At 38.3% G+C, this 26,244-nt stretch overlaps 1 protein-coding gene across 4 annotated transcripts in view; it reads left to right on the plus strand.

The window, feature by feature from the left end:
• Positions 1-382: 382 nt before the first annotated feature.
• The window catches only part of DNAJC10 (DnaJ heat shock protein family (Hsp40) member C10), a 60,799-nt gene continuing 34,937 nt past the window's right edge, over positions 383-26,244 (plus strand). Inside the window, exons 1-8 of one of the 4 annotated variants that reach the window (XM_087861899.1) lie at positions 385-782; positions 1,295-1,404; positions 2,485-2,834; positions 4,424-4,589; positions 6,404-6,454; positions 25,020-25,102; positions 25,339-25,470; positions 26,029-26,122. In XM_087861899.1, the coding sequence (XP_087718025.1) occupies positions 2,631-2,834; positions 4,424-4,589; positions 6,404-6,454; positions 25,020-25,102; positions 25,339-25,470; positions 26,029-26,122 (730 nt within the window). In that variant the 5' untranslated portion in view covers positions 385-782; positions 1,295-1,404; positions 2,485-2,630. Of the gene's footprint in view, positions 783-1,294; positions 1,540-2,484; positions 2,835-4,423; positions 4,590-6,403; positions 6,455-25,019; positions 25,103-25,338; positions 25,471-26,028; positions 26,123-26,244 lie in introns of those variants that run through there. The other 3 variants (XM_045806263.2, XM_045806261.2, XM_045806262.2) reach the window with 3 other exon arrangements.

Consider the following 26,244-nt stretch of genomic DNA (forward strand, 5'->3'; position numbering starts at 1 on the left):
AACCAGACAATAGTGTAGAATGCTGAAATGTTTGTTCTCACACACACACACACACACACACACAAATATTATTTCTCTCAAGTTTCCTCTTCAGCCTGACACTGTAATCAGTGTCACTTCAGCCAAACTACCCTTTTTCCACAAAATTTCCCCTCCTCTGCCACACCCACCCACCAACCAGAAAAATGCTCGGTAACTCTTCCTGCCCTTTAAGAACTGGGCCACACGGAAATTGAACGACTAAACGTGCCCTCTGGGTTTCCCCGTCACCATAGCAACTGGAGCAGGAAGGGGCGGGCTCCATCGTCTTACGTCCTGCTCGCCGCGTGCGCCAGGCGCTTTAGTGCGGGGGTGCGGGCTTCTAGGGTTGAGCGGCTTTCTCAGCTTGGGGTTGGAGCCGGAGCCGGAGCCGGAGCCGGATTCCGCGCGGACGGCCACGTCAACCTAAACTTCTACACCGCCCTCCCCACCCTGCTGCCGCCGCGCCCGCAGAGCCTGCCGCAGGTCCTCCCTGGCCGCGTCCCCCACGCCTTTCCCACAGTGCCCCGCGCCAGGCCCCGCCCCGTTCGCCGTGGGGACCGGGGCGCGAGGAGCCGGCAGGAGCTGCGGCGCTCGTTGCTGCTGGTGCGGCTCGTCCTCCCCCATCCTGAGCGCGGCGGCCCGGCGGTCAGAGAGGGCGTGCTACGTTCTCGTGGGCACAGCTTGCGCTCGGTCGGGTGGGGTCCGCCGCCGGGAATTGAGGATGGGGGAGTAGCTGCAGGAGGCGACCCCGCTACACCGAGGTGGGCATGGGCCGGGGCCCGGGGCTCTATGGAGCCGGCGGCGGCCTGGGCTCTCCAGGAAGGGAGAGAGAAATGCCTGTGCACTTCAGTCTCCTTTCCCCTCCCCTCCGCCCCTGTGGCCGGTTCATTGTGTTCTCTCTCCCCATCTTTTTCCAATTACCTACATCGTCACCCTTCTTCCGACCTCGGTTCCCTGTTTCTAACTCCAATTTCTCACTTAAGCCTCAGTTACTCAGGCTCCTTTCTCCCATGTCCGGCCGGAGACTTCACACACCAGCAACACTTAATAGTCTCTTTCACGTAAGGTCTCCCATCTTTCCCCTCTCCCGCATCCCGTTCTGGAGTGATGGCAGCCAGAAAGCCTTCCTATTGCATTTACCTGCAGCTTCCACCTGTCCCCAAAGCTCGGCACAGATCAAGTCAGCCACACCCACGCTGAGAACGACCGCTAGGCGGGGAACACCACTTGTGCCAAAGTGGTGTTTAAGAATATGTTCTCTATTTCTCTCTAGTCTTGTTTTCTAGTCTGGATATCTGTTACTCTTCATCACTATACTTTACAAAGGTATGCTTTGGTTGCATGAAAAGGAAGAGTTAGGAATGAGCCAAAGACCATTCGCAGGTAAGGAGAAAATTTTAGAAACAGACATTTAGAATTAAATGAAGAGAAACTGAGAATGCTAAGAAGGTTAGATTTTTCAAAGCAGTTTGAGATCTTTTGTGATCTGATGAAGTGGAGATTATTTACCCTATACAGGTGAGCATGTCAAAATAACTGATTCCTTCTCCTTTTCTGTTTTTTTTCTATTTATCTCAAACGTAAACTTTGCAATAAAATTACACTGTTAACTTGTAGTTATTATTCTGCTATTTATATAAAGTAGTCTCTATATAGTGTAAGCACCTTTTGAGAAAACTTAGAAAAAACCGGCCATATCAAGTACGTTGTCTCTTATAACAATATAAATTCATGCCATTCTTGGAAGAGTTATGTGAAAAATATCCTTTGAAAGGACCCTGTACTTCTTTCTAGTCCCTCCAAAGGAGATTTCCTATAAGTGAAATCTGATTAAAATGAAAACGGTGTAGCCTTAAGTGGCCAAAAAAAAAAGGTAGTCAAAAAGGAAATGGTATTACAAAAGAGCAGTGCTGAAGCTAGATAGGGAAGGAAACAGCTTTTTCCCAAGCTTGTGTTCTGGTTCTGATCAGAGCAAATCGTTGAATTAGTTTGTTTTTAAAGTGTTCTGACTAGGGGCGCCTGGGTAGCGCAGTCGTTAAAGCGTCTGCCTTCGGCTCAGGGCGTGATCCCGGCGTACTGGGATGGAGTCCCACATCGGGCTCCTCCGCTATGAGCCTGCTTCTTCCTCTCCCACTCCCCCTGCTGTGTTCCCTCTCTCGCTGGCTGTCTCTCTGTCACATAAATAAATAAAATCTTTAAAAAATAAAAAAATAAAAAATAAAAAAAATAAAGTGTTCTGACTAGCTACAACTATATGACTTACCTTTTTACCTTTTATCTCTTGTCTTGAGTGGTTTCACAAATTGGATATGGAAGCAGTGAAGGGGCTCCCAAAGAATAGAGCCTGGGCACTCACTGTGATTTGCCATTGAACGGAGATTGTATTATTGGCTGTGTTATTTAATAGTGTTAGTGCTATTTTTTTTTAAATGTATTTTTAACTACCTGGTTTCCTCTCTTCAGATTGACATTTTGGGAGACAGTTTCATGATGCTTGACTCAGTCTTGGAGTAATGTGAGCAGAAGTTCTCAGACTTCCGTATCGTATCAACTGGAAGCAGCGGTGTATCTTAGTGTTCACTTAAATCAGAACTTGTAGAAGAAAAAGAATGGGAGTCTGGTTAAATAAGAATGACTATGTCAGAGACTTGAAAAGGGTCATTCTCTGTTTTCTAATAATGTATATGGCCATTTTAGTGGGCACAGATCAGGATTTTTACAGTTTACTTGGAGTATCCAAAACCGCAAGCAGTAGAGAAATAAGACAAGCTTTCAAGAAATTGGCACTGAAGCTGCATCCTGATAAAAACCCGGTAGGTAGAATTTTCTTTTTAAATATCTCTAATTAATGTATTTTAGTAAAGTTTTGATACATATTTAAATTCTAAATAAGCTTTAAGAAAAATCACATGTCAAAAATCACAATTCAGTTTCTATACTAGGAAGCAGCAAAATATTATAGTTGAGAACAGTGCGAAGGAATGTTGATACCAAAAATTCAGTTCCCTCTTAATTTGAAAACTGATTTACAGCAGTTCCTTTACAGGTATTAATTCCAAAGCTGACAATAATGTTGTGGAGTGAGTAGTTTAAGTAGTTTTTTTAATAAAGTAAGTTAGGATCAGGGGCACCTGGGTGGACTCAGTCGGTTGAGCATCTGCCTTCAGCTGAGGTCATGATCCCAGGGTTCTGGGATCGAGTCCTTCATCGGGCTCCCTGCTCAGCGGGGAGTCTGCTTCTCCCTCTGCCTGCTGCTCCCCTCTGCTTGTGTGCTCTCTCTCTAACAAATAAATAAAATCTTAAAAAAAAAAAAATTAAGATCAACTATTTTATAACTGTAACAGAAAAATTATTTCCTTAGAACTTGGAAGGTTCTTGCTAAAAATGGCAGTAATAGCTAATAATAACATACTTCAACTTTCACTGTTTTCTCCCACATACAAATCCCAGACCAGAGTCAGAAATTATTATTAATTAAAACTTAAGAGCAGCCAAATTCAGTTAATTCCAGTCACAAATATTTGATATGTACTCAATAATGTCATTTTTCAAAACTTAAATATTTTAATACTTAATTTTTTATAATTTAACTTTTTAATGAGATTTGACTCTTCAAGAAGAAAGGTTTGCTATTTTCTATGTAGAATTTTTTAAATAGAGTTATGTTATTTTGATTGCATAAAGCTCAGCAGTAGAACTCTTGTTAGTTGATTATCTTTCCTGGGATCTTTGCTCTATTTAGAATTTTTTTTTCATAATTTTCTTTGAGATTTCAGAATATGATTTTTTAAGTTTCCATAGGAAAGATGGTAGTCCTTTTATAACTAATTATTATTTAGATGAAAGCATTTTTTTAAAACCAGTTCTGTGAAACAGTCACAAATGAGGAACATTTCTAATTCAGTTTTGAGTTTTACCCTGATATTAGTCTCATTTAATTATCTGATGGATTGGGGCACATACCTTTTGGTTTTTGTTTTGGGGTTTGTTGTTGTTTTTAGTTAATATATTGGTTTTGCCTCAAATAGAAAAATAACCTACAAATTCCTTTGTAATTGTTTTAGGGGTAGCATAATATTTACAAAATTAAATGTCTCTAAGGTTTTGTTAGTTTTTCTCAGTTGCATTTCTTAGAAGGAATAAAATACTGTAAGACCATATCTGTCAGCCTTCGGAGGCATCAATTCTCATTTCTCTGTTACTTTCCTTATTCTTTTTTTTTGGAAGATTGTAGTTCTTTAGAAATACTTTCTTATTTTAACCCGTGATAACCCATTTCATACTGTACTCCTCCTCTTCATTTTGTTATCTATTCTCCCAGAAATCTCAAGATTTCATTATAGGTTTTGAAGTGACTTGATCGTGTACCTAAAACAACTGTTATATCTAATATTTTTAATAGAATAACCCAAACGCACATAGTGATTTTTTAAAAATAAATAGAGCATATGAAGTACTCAAAGATGAAGATCTGCGGAAAAAGTATGACAAATACGGAGAAAAGGGACTTGCAGATAATCAAGAAGGAGGCCAGTATGAAAGCTGGAATTATTATCGTTATGATTTTGGTAAGGTGATATGATACTCTGTATGAAATGTTGTTTTTTATTTGAGTAAATTTAGAAAATTAATTTTCACTACTAAGCTTATGTAGTTAATATATGTCACCTTGACTTTTTTTTTAATGTAACATTGGAGCAAAATTCAAAAGGAAAGTCAGTATATAGATATTATCTGTACAGATGTTAAGGTGTTTTGGTCATAATCTTCTTAGATACTTTTAAAATAAGAACTGTTATTTAATTAAAAAATAATTGCATTGGATGTTAAATATTGAAGCCTTTTGGTATTTTTAAAGCATCATATTTTCCAAGAAAAGCTAGTTTCCTTTAAGTTTAATAGTAGCCAATTCAGCCTAAATGCCTTCCTTCTTATGTGGAATCCTTTTTAATAATGGTTTGATGTGTTCATAGAAATAAGAACTGAGGGAAGAGCAGAGGGAGGAGGCAAGTTAAAGAAATAGAGGGGAGGGCTGTATAACACAGGTGTCAAGGCAAGAGGGAGCATTCACTTACTCAGTATTTCTCCTTGTTATTAATTACCCTGAAATGCAGTCTAAGAAGTGAGGTATGCTTTTGTAGTAGACCACATAAAATACTTTATTTTCATATTGGAGTATTTGTTTCTCAAGACTGACTTTTTTTTTTCCTTCAAAATAATATTTTCAGGTATATTCAGTGCAACGCAATAACATCTATCAGGTGTCAGCAGTCTGTGTTTCACAGGCTACATCTGGCCTGCCACCTCTTTTTGTAAATAGAGCTTTATTAATCATAGAATTATGAGACTATGATAATTACGAGAGTAAATTTAAGACTCATTTATTTACATATTGTCTTTGGCTTCTTTCACTTAGGGGCCAGAGTTGAATAGTTATGACAGAAACCATGTGTCCGGGGCGCCTGGGTGGCTCAGTCATTAACCGTCTGCCTTAGGCTCGGGTCATGGTCCCAGGGTCCTGGGATCTAGCCCCACATCAGGCTCCCTGCTTGGTGGGAGGCCTGCTTCTCCCTCTCCCACTCCCCCTCCTTGTGTTCCCTCTCTCGCTGTGTCTCTCTCTGTTAAATAAATAAAATCTTTAAAAAAAAAAACAAAACAGAAAAGAAAAGAAACCATGTGTCCCACAAGTCCTATTTAACTGGCCTCTGCAGAAAAGGTTTACTAATACCTGGTCTATAGCCATCACTAGTATTATTTTAGTATTTTATATAATAACAAGAAATTTTCTCACATTGGTTTTAATAATGATAAATAAAATTGATGTTTACTAAATAAGTTGGTCTCTACTTCTGTAAATATTCAAAGACTGTTAAAATATTTTAGTGATACCATTTATTTAAAAAACTGTATAATCTGAGAAGGGAGTGAGGTCTGTAGCCTAGTTAACAGTAACATATCAGCGTCAGTTTCCTAGTTTTGATATTTTATTAAAACTACATAAGTCACCATTAGGGAAAGCTGAGTGAAGGGTACATAGAAGTCTGCTATTTTTATAACTTCCTGTGAGTTTATAATTATTGCAAAGTAAACAAAAAATAATAATAGAAGTTTTCTGTGGAGATTAAATTATGGGAATATTAGGAACTCCTATACACAACTATGACAGTCCCTATCAGGAAACGGATTTTTTTGTTCTTTATCACTCTTTAGATGCATCATCAGTGGTATTACTTACTCTCTGTTTTTGTTTGTTGCACATTCTTCAACTTTGAGATATAGTAATCTGATTTTTGATGATAAAACAAGAGATAGTAACCTATTTTAATGTGTTAATTTATTTTTATGATGAACCATTAATTTATAATTTTTATTTTTAAATTAGGTATTTATGATGATGATCCTGAAATCATAACATTGGATAGAAGAGAATTTGGTAAGTTCATGATTGTATGATTTTCCAAAGCTAGTCCAAGACCATTCTTTTACCTGAAACTCTTAAGGACAGATGTATTTGGAATTTAGAAATTTTTTTGGATTTTAACATGGTAATGTAGTATTTTTAACTCTTAAAATAAAATAGTTATTTTACCAGCAAATGGGTTTATTCAGGAATAGCAGAAAATTGTAATTCAGGACATGCAAGCTATGGTAAAACCATAGGTAAGTCCCCCAAATAAAAGGAATTTATTTTATGAAGAAGGAAGTTGGGAAGGGTTGTCTTGAATGAAAGTCCGGTTAGAGAAAAGTAAGAAATCAAAGTGATAACAGTTTCTCATTAGCTGATTTGCAGGGATCGTCAATTTCTTGTAGAAATTCAATGTACATCTTTTCCTGTTGGGGCCTGTAATTGATCATTTTTTCCTGTTGATGATTCTTCTGTTAGGGTCTTCAGTTGATAGTTCTTTCTGTAATTGACTTTGAGTGAGATGGCTCCCCTTCCAGCTTCCCAAGTCTACTTTAATGAGGTTTTCCTTTATTAAATTTTCACATTTCCCCCTTTTGGTCAAGATATTTTTCTGAGGGGCGCCTGGGTGGCTCAGTCGTTAAGCGTCTGCCTTCGACTCAGGGCGTGATCCCAGAGACCTGGGCTTGAACCCCACATCTGGCTCCTCTGCTGGGAGCCTGCTTCTTCCTCTCCCACTCCCCCTGCCTGTGTTCCCTCTCTCGCTGGCTGTCTCTCTCTCTGTCAAATAAATAAATAAAATCTTTGGGGGGAAAAAAAGAGATCTTTTTCTGAAAGCATCTCTGATCAAGAGTCAGGTTTTCCATATTTAATGCTTTTGTTCTCAGTGCCAGGAAGGACATTTTCTGGTCCTCACATCCTACTTCGAGGAAAGTACATAGCAGTTAGAAACCACTTATGGCCATATTTGAATAACAAGGAAGGTTAGGCAGGAGAGCTCTTAGGCACTTCTCGTGTATAGTTCATATTTATCAAGATTGTAAGCATTGGAGATCATCTCTTTACTGGGTACATGATTTTTACAGAAGTTTGACAGGCAACAAAGCACAAAACTTAAAATATATTATGCAAAACAGAAGAAGTAACATAACTCCAAATTTTATGATAGTTCTAAACCAAGACCCTAGATCAGAAACTAACTAACTGAAAATATTTACTGGCACTTACTCCAACTTAGGGGAGAAATGTTCTCCCACCAGAAACAAACCCAGAGTTATGGATGTCTCCTGGAAGTCCCTGGTTAGAGTGGCCATGAAAGCCATACTGCAAGAGCACACTGAATTCACCAAGTGCATTTGGGAGATACAGTGCGAGTATAAATATGAAGCAATAGCTAATGAATTTGTTGCAAAAAAAATAGCAAAACCTCAAAGATGTTTTTATAAACAGTATTGTTATCTCAAAAGAACTGTTCGGAAACAAATGTTATCTAACAATACAGCTTGTAAGGTTGCAAATTCAGGGACCATGAATTTGGATAAGAGTTCCAGAGTCAGATAATACATCAGATGAAAGAAAGACTTGTGAATTCTGAACCTTCTGATCCTTCAGAAGAAAACAAAAAATTAATTTGATCACAGGATCATGATGAGGCTGTTTCCAAAAGGCCATAATCAAAAGATGAGGTTTCCCCCTGTTGCAGAGGTTTGGGAAATGTAGACAAAGCCTTCCCTTCTCTCTCACATACAAGGAAGAAAAAGGGAAGTTGGATGTCCAAAAGCAGGGGGCTTTATTAGTTGTTTTTTTTTTTTTTTTTAAGTTACAAAAGCTGTATCTATCCAATCTTTCCAAATAATAGGGTCAGGTTTGTCCTTTTTTTAGTGAAGCATATAGAGGTTGAGTTAGAAAAAAGAAGTTTGGAATCCACTTTCAGCAGTGTCTGCTCAGTCCAAGAAAACCTTGTAATTAGAGATTAGTTTTAGATTGGGGGGGCGGGGGTGGACGTTCAATCCAAATGGAGCCCTTGTTCTAAGATTGGTTATAGAACCTAAATTTGAGCAAACTGCAGTTTTTCTTTGTAGACTTTATGTCCCTTTAAGTCCAAAAGTTTTAAGGGGCAGATGTTGTCTTCCTATTAAGAGTTTTGAGGAGGGCAGCAGAGAAGCAAATAATGTACTATTTGTAACAAAATAGAGCCTGCAGAAAACTTTGTATCATCCAAATCAGCTTTTAAGGTTTGGAAAAAGTAAGAAGGACTCTCAATGATACCCTAGAACATTACTGTTCAGGTGTATTTCTGTTCTTCCAGAGTGAAAGCAAAAATAAATTGGCTGGCCTTATCACCTGGAGAACTAAAAGTGTGCTGCATAGATGAGTCATAGTGAAAAATGTGCTCTTGTGGGAATGGAGATCAATAGCATATGGGGTTAGGAACAACAGGGTGGCAAGTGATAACAATGTTATTTATCGCTTGCAGGTCTTGAGCAAACCTCCCATCTTCAGTTATTTAGGTTTTCTCACAGGTAAAATAAGTGTGTTATAGACACTAGTGCAGGGAATAATGAGCCCTGAAGGGCTTCTTTGTTTATAGGGTATTCATTAATTCTGGGGAGAGCTTCTGAGGGACATATATATATATTTTTTAAAGATTTTATTTATTTATTTGACAGAGATAGAGACAGCCAGCGAGAGAGGGAACACAAGCAGGGGGAGTGGGAGAGGAAGAAGCAGGCTCATAGCAGAGGAGCCTGATGTGGGGCTCGATCCCATAACGCCGGGATCACGCCCGGAGCCGAAGGCAGATGCTTAACCGCTGTGCCACCCAGGCGCCCCCTGAGGGATATATTTGAATCTTGATGGGAGATGCACGGTGGATTCTGCCAATATCAGTTGAAGATCTTGCCCATAAAGAAGATAGTAGCTGATCCAATAAGGACAAATTATCATCATCCCCAGACTCAGCTATGGTACTGTCAGAGCAAATAAAAGATGTCAAAGGGTCAATTAATTCACCTGGTTTTAATTTTAATTTTCACTGTCAAATTGTAAAATTATTTCCCTCTTTTGGGAGAAAGGAATTCTGGCATAATATTTTTCTAAGAAATCTCAAGCTGGTAAATGAATGGGGTGGCAGAACTAAGGAGAAATAGATGCATATTTCTTAAAGGGCCTAGATAAAAGGGAATAGATTCATCGATAGGAACCTTTGAGGTTGATTAGAGAACCCCCCTGTTTGAACGGTTTTAGTACTCTGCGGCAGGTTTACTTCATAGCAGTGAGGTTGAGCACCAAGACTGTAGCTCTGGTGTCAAGGACAGGAAAAAATTCATTCCCAATCTGGAAAGTGGTTTCTCCAAGCTATCTAAGTGGGACGATTGGGAAGACTCCTGCTAGTTCCTTAGAGCCCCGTCACTAGGAATGAGGAGGGCATTGGAAAGGTGGCTGGAGGGCTGAAGACATCTGAAGCACTTATGAGGGTAACAGTCTTTTTTTCCATGTCCTGGCTCTTTGCAACAATAGCAGAAACTAGGAGGTTTTGGTTTTGCTTAGGGGCTTTCATTTGCTGGAGTTGAAAATTGAGAATTTTAGTGGTTTGTCTTTCAGGTGACTCACGTGAGCAAGCTGGTTTGCCACATTTAATCTGGAATGGACATAGTTTCCCATTTTATCTTGGTTCTTTTAACTGAAAGAGAAAGACCCCACTTCAGCCTGTTAATAAACATAAAGTTAAATGCTACCTGTGTGGATTCATCATGCACAGAAAGATTAGAATTTTCTTTAAAGATAATTTTAAGTGGATTGTAATTATCATGAACAGGATCATCAGGCTTTTTGTATGCAAGCCTGAATTTTGTTCCAGTCGACAGGCTTGGGAAAGGCTACTGTAATTGCTCAGTGGAGGTTTCCAGCCAAGTGTTCTAACATCTTGCCAAAAGTTAGGGGTCTGTTTCTCAGAATCCCTTTCAGGATGTTCCCACTGGGCTGGTTTCATCCAGTGTTTGGCCTGGCCTTCATGAACAAGCATGTAGACTAGCTTATATATATCTGAGGTTGGTACGTTTGAATAACTGCTAAAATCTTTAGCAGACCTATGGGGGTCCTCACTCACTTTAGGAAACTCTGTGGCTTGTAATTCAGCCTTAGTCCAGGGAACCTTAGAAATTTGGGGTTTATTTGGATCCTCAGAAGTCTCTAAGGGGGGCAGGTTTTAATAGGGTCAGGAGAGGTGAGAGCAGGGAGAGGTTCTAAGGAACAGAGAAGTTCAGTGATAGAATTAAAAAGAGGAAACCGAGGGCATAGAGGAGGTGGAGGTGGTGCAGAAGGGAAGGAGGATGGTGGCCGTGGAGGTGGGGCCTGAGCGTGAGGGGCCGCACACATCCTGAGACAAGATATGGGAGAGAGAAAGGAGCCCTTGGAAGCCTTTTTGTCTTTTTAAATTGCTTGCCTCATTTAGTGTAAAAATTATATTTTGCAGAGACAATTTTAGGTTCCTGGTAAAGGTTGGATGCTTCAAAATACCAAGCAATACAGGCATCCCATTCAGTTTTGACAGTTGTAGAGTCATGGCTATCCAATTCAGCTTTGAGGAAAGTAAGTTTGGGGAGATCAAAAGTTCACCATAATGATCACTGAAGTTCTAAAATTACATTTAGTTAAGTGGGTCCATTTAGTTAGAAATATGCATGAGGAAGGACCATAGTTTTTAAACTAAAACTGGCTGAGGTCGTAGAAGTGGAGGCACCCTCAAAGCATTTTGATGACTGGTACACCATTTCTTAGAGGTTTTTTCTTAAAGCAAGAAGAAAATTCCTAAACAGCACAATTCCAATAGGAACAGCCTGGTTCCAGAGGGAATCAGACTAAAAGCCAGCATAGTCCAAACAGGAACAGTTCCTATAGAAACGGTCTGGTCCCAGAAAAGGAGTTGAATCAAAGACCACCACAGTTCCAACAGAAATAGGCTGGTTCCAAAGAGCAGTTGGACCAAAGGCCAAACGAGTACTCTCAAGAAGAAGGAGAAAGCCTTAAAACTGATCCTGAACAAAGCCTGGAGAGCTCAAAACACAGAGAACAGAACTCAAAATCCAGGAAAAAAAACTTAACCTCAACTTACAGGGTTGTAAGGAAGCAGTAAGCTTAGTTGGCTTTGTGGGTACCAGCCCTGTTTGCTTACCTGTCTCATAGTTGTTAGGGATTCTGTCTGGAGCCCATGTCTGATCACCAAATAATGTCAACCTAAGAATAAAATATTTTACCAGGAAAAGAATGGGTTTATTCAGGAATGCAGGGACTTACAGTTTGGGACATGCAAGCTAAGGCAAAAACATAGGCAAGTCCAACAAACAGCCGAGAGGAATGTTATTTTATGGGGAAGAAAGGGGAAATTGGGAAGGGTCATTCTGAATGAAAATTTGTTGGAGGAAAGCAAGAGTTCAGGGTGATGACAGTTTCTAATTGGCTGATCCACAGCCTGTAATTGATCATTCTTTTCTGTTGATGATGATTCTGTTGGGGTTTGTAATTGACTGTTCTTACTCTAATTGATGCTGAGAGGTGTGGCTCCTCATTCCAGCCTCCAACTGTAGTGAAGTTTCTTTTTATAATAATTTTCACAGTATACACTATGGATTAAACAATGTTCTTCGCAGAATGTGGGGCAGTATACTTTTTTCTAAAACATTAATATTTCTGCAGAGAAATATCTAAGTATGTATACCAAAAAAAAAAAAGGTAAAAATAATACGTAGCCCCAGGTAAGTTCAGGACAGGTTTGGATGCCAGGAGATCTTGCTGCAAACTTGCACATAAACGCCCAGCTTTGGAGCTTTTGGATTTCAGAATTTTGGGTAACTGTGGTTATTTTGGAAGCAGATTTATTTTGACTTTGATTTATGTGCAAATGGATATAAAAATAACAGTCCTATTGTAATTTTCCATTGCATTTTAGAAAATTTTGACTATTGGATTAGATTCTTATACTTCCAAAAGTTGTACAGTTATAATAAAATAGGTTTATTTTTCTTTTGAATTTCAAATCAATATATTTTACCTCAAATCTCTATTTTGTTCTATTATAATCTCATTTAATTTAGAAAACAAAAATAGCATACTAGCTGCAAAAAATAATGCATATAGTGCTTCTCACATATTATCATCATCAAAGATGTGTTACAGTCACTTGATTTTGAACAGTTTCTTCTGACCAAGAATTGCATTTATTCGTATGTTCTACATCCTGTTGGTAAGCTTAGGCCTACGAAGTAGATATTCTGTACATCACTTTGTCAGTAGTCTTATACATGAACACTTGGACAAGTTCTGAGTAAACTGAAAAAAAAGACATGTCTTCTGTACAAAGAAAATTGAAGAAAATTTGATTATTTTTGGGTTGTTGGTAGACAGAACTGCTTATCATATCACAAGCTGGCAGAATCATAACTTTACTGCATGTGGTTATATGAACCTGTAGCTTTCCTGTATGGCTATTATTATCTCTCATCTGCTAGTCTGCCAGTGAGTGTTTTATGGGCCAGTAGGGCAGAAAACTGGAATCAGAGATGGAATTGGAGGAACTGAACAAAACGTGCTAGCTGACCAATTAATGAGTTGACCAGGATGAGAGACTTTCCTGATGGTTATATTGCATATATGGGTTCAAACTTTTTCAGATGTGTCACTATGGAACAGTTAAGAACTACTAATAGTTCATGTACAACTCCGAAGAGTAGTTAAAAATACAGCCACAAAACCTTAGAGATAATTTTTCATAAGTAATAAACTAATACTGATAAGTTCAGTGCATAGTTGCCACTGGCATCTGATCTCTGACGATACTCTTCTATTACTGGGCTGAAACAAACTGATCCTGATGTTTTAATTGAAGAAGCAGAAGGAGGATAGTATCAGTTTGTACTTGTGTAAATATCACATTAGCCTACTTGGTTGTGGGTCTCTATTACCAGTTATTTCTATTGGTTTGGGTTACTTAGTCCTGTTTCTTGTATAAGTAATTATACATATAATTACAAAGATATTTTAAAGTTATGTATGTTTTCTTTCTCCAGAGAGGAGTTATGCTTTCTTTAGCTGGGGTCACTAACAACCTCAGATCAGTTTTATCCAAACAGACTGAAATGATTCAAAAGCTGAGCTTTGGACTTTGAGAGGACTGGTCACTTTGGAGTTCGTCTTTATTTAGAGGATCCTTTTTCTTAGATGTGCCCTGTACTCCATTTTTGTCCCTCTAGCCTCATGAATATATTGAAAGCTCTGCTCAGTTTCTTGCCAATCAACTACCTTTTCTCGAAAATGCTGGCTCTGGGATTTCCACCTCTTCCCATGCTTTAGCCCCCTAATTCTTTACTGTGTTGGTAATTGATGCTTTCAACAGAAGTTTTAAATTTTGTCCAATTTTGCAGTTGTAGTGAGAGAGTTAGTCCAAATTACGTAGTTCATTTTTATCAGGAATGACCTCTAGAATGTTTATGGTACAGAAGAGAAAATGTGATTAATAAACTCCACTTAATGTTCTCATCCTTTCCATTAAACATGGTGCATACTGTCTTTTTATATGTCACAGAAAAATATATCAGTCATTATAAGCAAATTCTAGACAGTATCTGCAAGGCAGAGCACATGTCTCACTTTTACTAGTCATTCTGAATAGTAACTACATAATACAGGCATCCTTTTGAAGACAAGCTCAAGAAATCACAAAGGTGCTCACAGCACCTCTGCCTCTTTTGTTTCTTTTCTTTTTTTTTTTTAATCCCCATCATCTCCTACCAAAGTGAAATCTAGGATTTTGTTCAATTAGACTTTGTCAGAAAACTCTTCTTTGGAGAGTAGTTAATGTTAATTTCAGGGTCTTGTAATTATGAACCAGACGTACTTATCTAGTTAATACAAGATGTAAGGGCATCTAACAAAACTTCCCATTCAGTGTTGAAATGATGCAAAGCACAGCCCAGATAGCGTGAATTTCTGAACATTCTGGGCCATGTTTGCGGGAGTGTGTGCAATAACTGGATCCTTGGGGTGCCTGGGTGGCACAGCGGTTAAGCGTCTGCCTTCGGCTCAGGGCATGATCCCGGTGATCCGGGATCGAGCCCCATATCAGGCTCTTCCGCTATGAGCCTGCTTCTTCCTCTCCCACTCCCCCTGCTTGTGTTCCCTCTCTCGCTGGCTGTTTCTGTCTCTGTTGAATGAATGAATGAATGAATGAATGAATGAATGAATGAATAAATAAATAAATAAATAAATAAATAAATAAATAAATAAATAAAATAACTGGATCCTTAGGTTTTGGGGCATCTCAGGAATATGGGCTCTACTGGATTGCTTCCCATTGATTCAGACTTTTTTTGAAACTCTTTTCCTTGGGCCAAGAAAGATGACATTCTACCATTGGGAATAATGACACAAACTTCCTTTAACCAAAATCCTGAATTTTGTAATTTTTTCCCATAATATTCACATTGAATATTCACATGAATTATTTCTCAATAACTAAAATGAATCAATGAATAAATAAACCTCCTCTTAAAAGGCTTCATTCTGAGGGACAAAAATTTTGGCAGATTTTTTTTAACGTGCAGTTTGATGGAGTTGTTGGTTACACAACCATAGTGTCTGCCAGCAAGTGCTGTGCTGCGTCTTTGTGAGTTATTATAACTAAGTTCTGTCAAATAATATGTGATCATATTATAAGAATGTTTTGTAGGTAATTGGAAGAGAATAATAAAACATTGCTGTAATTTATGAGCATCAGTTCCTATTCCAGGCAGTTAATATTTATCATATTTAATTTTCACAACAAACATCAATATTGATATTAGTTTTTTTTCCCCACAAATTACAAATGGCATTTCAGGAAAAAAAAATTATATGCCTAAGTTCAGCTAATAGGTATTTGTGGTATATTTTACTATATTCATCCATGTTGATTGTTTCTCCTTGGGTGCTTTTCTGTGATGGAGAATTATACATCCCACTCTGTAGAACTCAGGCATGACCACGTGACTTGCTTTGGCCAGTGAACGTGAACAGAAGTAATGTATGTCACTTCTGGGCAGAAGCTTTAAGAGCCAACATGTGGTTTACCATTTTGCTGTCAGGAGAAATAGCATTGTTGAAAATAGAGCCTGCTCCACCAGCCAGGGGTCAGTGGTGAAATGATACAAAGGAAAGTTACAGCCAACTCAATATAGACATGTAATAGATGGTAGAAATAAACCTTTATTGTCAGCCCATGACATAATTGGAATCATTTGTTTACTATAGCATAACCTTTTCTGACCAACACAGTACCAGAGACAGGACTCAACTAAAGTTCATCTTAAAGCCTATGCTTGTGCTGCTGCTTTTTGCTTAAAGGAAATAAACCTGTTAGCATTAAAGTTGTTCCAGTGTTTTCTTATTGACCTTATACCCTATACTTGTACATTTAGTTTTCTCTTAGTAATTTATGTTCTTAACTCTTTGATCTCTGTTACCTCCTGTCTTTGTGACCTCATCCTGTTTTTACATTTTTCCAGGCTAACAAGTTATTAGCTGTAGTTGTGTGGCTATTAATGGACATTACTATAAGTGTAGAATTTAGAAGCTGAAAGTTGCATTCTGAAATACACTTGTTTTATTCTGCGTTGCTGGGTTTTGTAAAAACGTTGAGCTTCAATAACACAGAATTAAGAATATTTCTAATTTTACTCAACAGCAGTGGAAACTGTAAATATGTTAGGAGTGCTGTATGAAAACAAAGTACCAAATAGACATTTTTTCACTGTGAACAGTTTTGTGTCCGTTTAAATGCCATTCAGATTTGTTGTATATCACAGTTTTATTTAAGACTTATGATTAGTCCTATTTTGTCTAACCATTGCTTTATCTTTTATATGTAAATACCCATCTCATTACTTATTTATAGCTAATGAAATAACCCTATTTCTGTTAGAGTCTTCACTAAGTTTATTAAAATTTTACCTAAATTATTACCAGTTGGTAGTCTAAGTCAGTGTGGCAATTATTTCAGCCACTTAGAGTGATCTGGTGATCAGACTTCCTAAACATTGCCAGGGAACAGCTGATAAACTCCTAAATTATACACTTTACTGGTAATGTACAGATTAACTTTTTTCCACAGATCTGTGTGTCTTGTAATGGAAAGTGAACGTTGAGTCTTGCACATGTTTCTATTTAATGTGAATTAGTTATACATAAAATAGTATGTTTGGTTTAATATCTTACAGTAAGTTACTTACATAATTTATGAAACTCTTATTTAAAAATTACTATTAACTGATTTTGATATGGAATTATACAGAAACACTTTAACCAAAAACAAATTGTCTTCACTTTTTTATCTTGAATGTTAGAGTGCATCCTTACAGAGTTAAAAAAATTTTTTGTTTTGTTTGAGTATAGTTGAGACACAGTGTTACGTTAGTTTCAGGTGTACAACATAGTGATTCAACAACTATGAGTATGCTATGTTCATCACACGTGTAGCTACCATCTGTCACCATGCAATGCTGTTACAATGCCACAGACTGTATTCTCTATTACTGGATCTTTTATTCCCATGACATTTATTCCATAACTGGGAGCTGGTCACTCCCACTTCCCTTCCCCTTTTGCCCTTTCCTCTCATGTTCCTCCCCACTGGGAACCATCACTTTGTACTTATATGTCTGATTCTACTTTTTGTTTTATTCATCTGTTTTGTTTTTTAGATTTCACGTATAAGTGAAATCATATGGTGTTTGTTTTTTGATTTATTTCACTTAGCATAATACCTTGTAGGTCCATCTGTATTGTCACAAATGGCAGGATCTCATCTGTTTTATGACTAAAATTCCAATGTATATATACCACATTTTTTTAATAAGAATACTTTTTTATTATATATGTTAGTCATCATACAGTACCTCCCTGGTTTTTGATGTAAAGTTCCATGATTCATTACTTGCATATAACACCCAGTGCACCGTGCAATACGTGCCTTTCTTAATACCCATCACCGGCCTATCCCATCCCCTCCCCCCCCGGAGCCCTCAGTTTGTTTCCCAGAGTCCATAGTCTCTCATGGTTCATTCCCCCTTCTGTTTACCCCCCTTTCTTCTTCCCTTTCTTCTCCTACCGATCTTCCTACTTCTTATGTTCCATAAATGAGTGAAACCATATGATAATTGTCGTTCTCTGCTTGACTTATTTCGCTTAGCACTATCTCCTCCAGTCCCATCCATGTTGCTGCAAATGTTGAGAAATCATTCCTTTTGATGGCTGAGTAATATTCCATTGTATATATGGACCACATCTTCTTAATCCAGTCATCTGTTGAAGGGCATCTCGGCTCCTTCCATGATTTGGCTATTGTGGACAATGCTGCTATGAACATTGGGGTGCATATGGCCCTTCTCTTCACTACGTCTGTATCTTTGGGGTAAATAGCCAGTAGTGCAATTGCTGGATCATAGGGCAGCTCAGTTTTTAACTTTTTAAGGGACCTCCACACTTTTCCAGAGTGGCTGTACCAACTTGCATTCCCACCAACAATGTAGGAGGGATCCCTATTCCCCACATCCTCTCCAACATTTGTTGTTTCCTGCCTTGTCCATTTTTGCCATTCTTACTGGCGTAAGGTGGTATCTCAGTGTGGTTTTGATTTGAATTTCCCTGATGGCTAATGATTTTGAACATTTTTTCATGTGTCTGTTAGCCATTTGTATGTCTTCATTGGAAAAGTGTCTGTTCATATCTTCTGCCCATTTTATGATGTATTTGTTTCTTGCATACTGAGTTTGAAAAGTTCTTTGTAGATCTTGGATACCAGTCTTTTATCTGTAGTGTCATTTGCAAATATCTTCTCCCATTCCGTGGGCTGCCTCTTAGTTTTCTTGACTGTTTCCTTGGCTGTGCAGAAGCTTTTTATCTTGATGAAGCCCCACAAGTTCATTTTATCTTTTGTTTCTCTTGCCTTTGGAGATGTGTCATCAAAAAAGTTGTTGTGGCCGATGTCAGAGAGGTTGCTGCCTATGTTCTCCTCTAGGATTTTGATGGATTTCTGTCTTACATCAAGGTCTTTCATCCATTTGGAGTTTATCTTTGTGTATGGTGTGAGAGAGTGGTCAAGTTTCATTCTTTTGCATGTAGCTGTCCAATTTTCCCAGCACCATTTATTGAAGAGACTGTCTTTTTTCCACTGGATGTTTTTTCTTGCTTTGTCAAAGATTAGTTGCCCAAAGAGCCGAGGGTCCATTTCGGGGTTCTCTATTCTGTTCCATTGGTCTATGTGTCTGTTTTTGTGCCAGTACCATGGTGTCTTTGTGATCACAGCTTTGTAGTATAGCTCGAAATCCGGCAGTGTGATGCCCCCAGCTTTGTTTTTCCTTTTCAGCAATTCCTTGGCAATACGGGGCCTTTTCTGGTTCCACACAAATTTAAGGGCTGTTTTTTTCCAGTTCTTTGAAAAATGTCATTGGTATTTTGATCAGGATAGCATTGAAAATGTAGATTGCTCTGGGTAGCATAGACATTTTAACTATGTTTATTCTTCCAATCCATGAGCATGGAATATTTTTCCTTCTTTTGTGTCTTCTTCAATGTCTTTCAAGAGTGATTTATAGTTTCTAAAATATAGATCCTTTACGTATCTGGTTAATTCTGAGATAACGTATGATTTTTGGTGTACTGTAAATGGAATGGATTCCCTAATTTCTCTTTCTTCAGTCTCATTGTTCGTGTATAGAAATGCAACTGATTTCTGAGCATTGATTTTGTATCCCGCCACATTACTGAATTGCTCTATAAGTTCTAGTAGTTTGGGGGTGGAGTCTTTTGGGTTTTCCATATAGAGTATCATGTCATCTGCGAAGAGAGACAGTTTGACTTCTTCCTTGCCAATTTGGATACCTTTTATCCCTTTTTGTTGCCTGATTGCTGTTGCAAGGACTTCTAGTACAATTTAAATAATAATGGCAAGAGTGGGCATCCTTGTCGTGTTCCTGATGTTAAGGGAAAGGCTTTCAGCTTTTCCCCATTGAGAATAATATTCGCTGTAGGCTTTTTGTAGATGGTTTTTATGAGATTGAGGAATGGACCCTCTGTCCCTACGCTCTGAAGTGTTTTAATCAGGAAAGGATGCTGTATTTTGTCAAATGCTTTTTCTGCATCTGTTGAGAGAATCATATGATTTTTGGCTTTTTTCTTGTTGATATAATGTATCACACTGATAGATTTGCGAATGTTGAACTACCCTTGCATCCCAGGGATGAATCCCACTTGGTCATGATGGATAATCCTTTTAATGTACTGTTGGATTCTATTAGCTAGGATCTTGTTGAGAATTTTGGCGTCCATATTCATCAGGGATATCGTTCTGTAATTCTCCTTTTTGATGGGGTCTTTGCCTGGTTGGGGGATCAAGGTAATACCGGCCTCATAGAATGAGTTTGGTAGTTTTCCTTCTGTTTCTATTTTTTGAAACAGCTTCAGGAGAATAGGTATTATTTCTTCTTTGAATGTTTGGTAGAATTCCCTGGGGAATCCATCAGGCCCTGGAGTCTTGTTTTTCGGAAAGTTTTTAATCACTGCTTCAATCTCTTCATAATTAATTGGTCTGTTTAAAAAATCAATTTCTTCCTGTTTCAGTCTTGGTAGCTTATAGGTTTCCAGGAAGGCATCCATTTCTTCCAGATTGCTTAATTTATTGGCATAAAGCTGTTGATAAAAGTTTCTAATGATCCTTCCTATTTCATTGGTGTTGCTTGTGACCTCTCCCTTTTCATTCATAATTTTATTAATTTGGGTCCTTTCTCTATTCCTTTGAATAGGTCTTGCCAGTGGCTTATTGATCTTATTTATTCTTCAAAGAACCAGCTTCTAGTTCTGTTGATCTGCTCTACTGTGCTCCTGGTTTCTAATTCATTGATCTCTGCTCTAATCATGATCAGCTGCTTTCTCGTGTGTGGGTTAGGCCTGTTCTTCTCTTCCAGCCCCAGCTTCTTGAGGTGAGAATATAAAAATTGCATTCTAGATTTTTCTATTCTTTTGAATGAGGCTTGGATGGCTATGTATTTTCCCCTTAGGACTGCCTTTGCAGTGTCCCATAGGTTTTGGACCGTTGGGTTTTCATTCTCGTTGGTCTCCATAAATTGTTTAAATTGATTTTTGATTTCCTGGTTTATCCAATCATTCTTGAGCAGGATGGTTCTTAGTTTCTAAGTGTTTGAGTTTCTTCCAAATTTTTCCTTGTGATTGAGTTCCAGTTTCAAAGCATTGTGGTCTGAGAATGTGCAGGGAATAATCTCAGACTTTTGGTATCAGTTGAGACCTGTTTTGTGACCCAGCATATGATCTATTCTGGAGAACGTTCCGTGTGCATTTGAAAAGAAGGAGTATTCTGTTGTTCTGGGGTGTAGTGTTCTATATATATCTATGAGGCCCATCTGGTCTAGTATGGCATTCAAAGCTCTTGTTTCTTTGTTGATTTTCTGCTTAGGTGATATGTCTATTGCTGATAGTGGAGTGTTGAGGTCCCCTACTATTAATGTATTTTTATCTATATGTCTCTTTATTCTGGTTAAGAGTTGGCTTATGTAGTTGGCTGCTCCCCTGTTGGGGGCGTAGATATTTATAATTGTCATATCCACTTGTTGGATACATCCTTTAAGAATAACATAATGTCATTCTGTATCTCTAACTACAGTCTTTAGTTTAAAATCCAATCTGTCTGATGTGAGAATTGCTACCCCAGCTTTCTTTTGAGGTCCATTGGCATGAAAAATGGTTTTCCATCCCTTCATTTCAGTCTGGATGTATCTTTAGGTTCAAAATGAGTCTCTTGTAGACAGCAAATGGATGAGTCATGACTTTTTATCCAATCTGCAACTCTGTGACATTTTATGGGAGCATTTAGGCCATTTACATTGAGAGTGACTATTGAGAGATATGATTTTAATGATGTCATGTTGCCTCTAAAGTCTTTGTTTCTATAGATTGTAACTTTCTGTTCTGTATCACTCTTGGGGACTTTTTACTTTTATAGAACCCCCCCTTAATATCTCCTATAGGGCTGGTTTCGTGGTTACAAAATTGGACAGTGTCTGGCGATTCTGGAAGGTCCTTATCTCTCCATCAATTCTGAATGACAGCCTTGCGGGATAAAGAATCCTTGGCTGCATGTTTTTCTCTGAAAGAGCTTAAAAATGCCCCCCCAACCCTTTCTCTCATTCCAGGTCTGTGTAGACAGGTCTGACGTAATCCTAATATTTTTGCCTTTGTACATGAGAAATTTCTTTGCCCTGGCCGCTTTCAGTACTGTATCCTTGGATCTAATATTTCCAAATTGCACCATGACGTGACGTGGCGTAGGTTTGTCGTGGTTGAGCTTGGGAGGGGTCCTCTCTGCCTTTTGGACAAGAATGCTTGTTTCCTTTGCTAGATTAGGGAAGTTTTCAGCTACAATTTGTTCAAATCTCTCTTCTAGACCTCTGTTTTTCTCCACCCCCTCGGGGATGCCGGTGATTCTGACATTGGAATGTTTCATTGAGTCAGTAATCTTCCATAACCTACATTCTTGAGATTGGATTTTCTTGGCTTTCTCTTCTACCATCCCATCCTCCAATTCACTAATTCGTTCTTCTGCCTCATTTACCCTGGCCGTCAGAGCATCTAGTTTTGACTGCATTTGATTCATATCATTTTTAATTTCTGCCAGATTCACTCTCATTTCCACCCTTAGAGCTTCTATATTCTCGTTAATATTTTCGTTAATTTTTTTTTCAAGTCTACACATCATCTTGACCATTGTTACTGTGAACTCCATTTCTGACAATTTGATTATATCCATATCCATTAGTTCTGTGGCAGAGGCCACAGACTCATTATCTTTTCTTTGCTGGGGGGGATTTCTCCTTCTCGTCATTCTGATGAGAAGAGGTTGCGAGGATACCCAGAGCCCAAATTATTGACCAGGACCCAGGCAGTGTGCACTTGTTTTATAGGGACCTTAGGGATGTGGGCTTCTTGACTTTTCAGCCTGCCTTCTGGGGGAGAGGCCTGCCGAGCTGATACTCAGGCAACCCTGTTTGGGTAGAGTCACCCTGTCCCCTGTGAGGGGGGATGGGGATGCCACAATGTGAGCTGGTATTTCTGGGCTTTTGTTCTCTGGCAGCTTTCCCTGGAGGTTTTCTGTAGCTCTTCTGAGAGTCAGAGTAGCAGTGGCCGAATCCTAGCCTCTGTCTCAGAACAGAGAGATCACAGTCCGCTCTCCACTGAGCTCACCTGTCCTCTTTAACTCTTTTTCTGTTGGTGCTACTAAAAACCCTGCACTTCCCGGGTTTTGCGCCCCACAGCAGGTGTCCCAGCCCTCACTTCCAGGGCCGGCACGTCTCAGTCCTTTGTGTTTCTAACACCGCCAGGCCCCAGCCGCCCCCGCACTCTTGCTCCCTAGCTCCATTTCAGTGTGATTCACGCGCACTCCGGAGTGCCGGTTTTCAGTCTGGTCGCGTGCGCGCTCCCGAGCTCCCAGTCTCAGTCCGGTTCCAGTGAGCACTCTGGAGCTCGGGTTTTCAGTTGGACGTGCACACATTCCCAAGTCACAGTCTCAGTCTGCTCTCTCGTGGGTGCCGGTCTGTGAGCCCGCCCGCTCCCCCGTGCAGGTGGCTACCGCTTCCAGGAGCCCAAGCTCGGAGGCTCCCTCCCCCTTCCGTTTATCTTCCGATATCTGTGCGCGGTTTCTCGGCTCCCTGCGTCGTACCTCAATACTCAGCACTGGGGATGTTCATTTGTAGAGATCCAGATGTATCTTCCTGCATCTCAGGCTGATTCTGTGGGTTTTCAGGATGGTCTGGTACCTATCCAGCTTGACTCAGGGGACCAGCTGAAAAAGGGAACCCCTACTCCTCCGCCATCTTAACTCCCTCCTCCTGAAGGCACTCTGTACCACATTTTTTAATCTATTAGTCTATCAATGGACACTTGGGCTGCTTCTGTATCTTGGCTATTATAAATAATGCTGCAGTAAACAAAAAAGTGCATGTTATCTTTCAAATTAGTTTTTTTGTTTTCTCTAGGTAAATACCCAGTGAAATTACTGGATCATATGGTATTTCTATTTTTAGTTTTTTGAGGAACCTCCCCATAACAATTTACATTCTCATCCACAGTACATAAGTGTTCCCTTTTCTCCACATCCTTGCCAACACTTGTTATTTCTTCTTGATTCTAGCTGTTCTGACAGATGTTAAGTGATATCTCATAGTGGTTATGATTTGCTTTTCTCTGATGATTAGTGATGATAAGCATCTTTCCAATGTCTAATGGCCATCTGTATATCTTCTTTGGGAAAATACCTATTTAGATCCCCCTGCACATTTTTAATCAGATTATGTGGGGTTTTGGTGTTGGGTTGTACAAACTTTTTATGTATTTTGTTAACCCGTTATCAGATATATCATTTGTAAATATCCCTCTGATTTAGGAGGTTGCTTTTTTTGTTGATGGTTTTCTTTGCTGTGCAAAAGCTTTTTATTCTGATGTAAGCCCAGTAGTTTATTTTTGCTTTTGTTTCCCTTGCCTTAGAGACATACCTAAAACCATGTTGCTACAGCCAGGGTCAAAGAAATTACTGCCAATGTTCTCTTCTTAGAGTTTACGTCAGGTCATTTTATAGATTAATGCATAATGTATTATTGGTTGGATATCATGTGGTATTCAGATCCATTATATTAGTAAATATGTATTTGTATTTTAAACTGTTAAAAACCTTGATCTAATGCTTTTCTAATAGTAGAGTTTTCCAAGGTAAATGACTTATTTAAGGGCAAAGATTAAATTTAATCTCCACAGTCCTTACTACATTGTGTAGTTCTCTTATTTCATTCTTTCAGAATTTGAACTAGCTGTCAGAACTGATTGACCCAGGTATTTAACCTGTGCCTCAGATAGTAGATGAACTTAAATTTCCATCTCTTTCACTGTTTCTCTTCTTCATTTGTCTTATCCACACAAACTCCTGTATGAGGTTTGGCTGCTGATTCCTTGTGCCGCCTCTTCTCACAGCTTCATGGTGACAAGTGTCTTGAAGCTCATGGTTGCTCTTTGTTCAAATATGTGCCCAAAGGAGTGTTTTTTAAGGTATTGTTAGTTTGACAATTGATACACAGTTGACCCTTGAACAATGCAGGGGTTAGGGGCACTGACTCCCCATGCAGTTGAAAATCCAAATATAACTTTTGACTCTCCCAAAACATAGCTACTAATAGCCTTCTGTTGACTAGAAGCCTTGCAGTAACATAACAGTTGATTAACCCATGTTTTATATATATGTTATATACTGTTATTCTTACAGTAAACTGGAGAAAAATTATTAAAATCATAAGAGAAAATACATTTACATTACTGTACTCTATCAAAAAAAAATCCAAGCCCGTGTTGTTGAGGAGTCAACTGTAATATGTTCTCTTTGTATAGAAAAACTTGTACAGAAAATGACAAAGGTATTATGAAAGATGTATGACTACAACAAAATTTTAACTAAAATATGCACAAACCTTTAGTAAATAATTCTAAGTTGTTTCGGTTTTATATGCTTTAGATGCTGCTGTTAATTCTGGAGAACTGTGGTTTGTGAACTTTTACTCCCCAGGATGTTCACACTGCCATGATTTAGCTCCCACAGTATGTATTTTTTACATCCTGATAAAATTTTATTCTAATCTGTTGAGTGTTTTTTTTAATGTATTATGATTTTTTTCTATTAATAGTAATGATAACTATCAGTTATCAAATACTTTCATAATATGTATGGTTTTATTTTATAAAAATACTCTCCATTAAGAATGGGTAGCTTGACGAGTGTTCAAGGGAAGAAAAATTATCTTATCAGGGAAATACTTGTTCTTTTTTCCTCATAGTGGAGAGACTTTGCTAAAGAAGTGGATGGATTACTTCGAATTGGTGCTGTGAACTGTGGTGATGATAGAATGCTTTGCCGAATGAAAGGAGTCAACAGTTATCCCAGCCTCTTCATTTTTAGGTCTGGAATGGTAAGGAATAAAGTTGGCATTTTTTAAATTTAGAACTTTATGACAAGGAAAATACTAAAGAAAACACAGTAGAATATTTTGATTTTTAAATCTGATCTTAGGTGCCATCTAACTAGGCTCTAGTCATAATAAACATTTTGGATTATATTATGAATACTTTAAAAGCCGTTACTTTGACCTTCCTTTATTTCAAAATTAAATGTTTACCATTGGTTCCTGTCTTAACTGAACCATTATGCATATTGTACTTTTTAGTTCACAAAATATTTTATCTGTATTGTGTCATTGAATATGAAGTTCTGATATCTCCTTTTTTTTCTAGTGATAAAACTGAAATTAGAAAACTATTATAAATAGTGTTGTTAAAATGTCTTCTGTGGAATCTGTAAAGTCAAGATCCTCAGCATATCATTTGGAAATATACTATACTACTGAGAGATAAATCTTACTGTATTCAAAATAATGTAAAATTAAAAGTATTTGGTGTTATTTTTACTGAGTTTTTAAAAGAAATAATAGAAGATGTTTCTCTTTTTACTAAAAAAAAAAAAATACTAGGCTGCAGTGAAATATCATGGTGACAGATCAAAGGAAAGTTTAGTGAGTTTCGCCATGCAGCATGTCAGAAGCACCGTGACAGAATTATGGACAGGTAATTTTGTTTTTTTCATTTGTTTGATTTTCAGGGATACTTTGAAATTGGTATTTCAATTTTTTTTCAGTAATAGCGTTAACATGTTGGTCATAATATTGAAATTTTTAAAGTGTCTTTCC

This window comes from Ursus americanus, chromosome 1 (genome assembly GCF_024610735.1).
Source record: "Ursus americanus isolate L20-20 chromosome 1, mUrsAme1.1.p, whole genome shotgun sequence".
Taxonomy (NCBI): Eukaryota; Metazoa; Chordata; class Mammalia; order Carnivora; family Ursidae; genus Ursus; species Ursus americanus.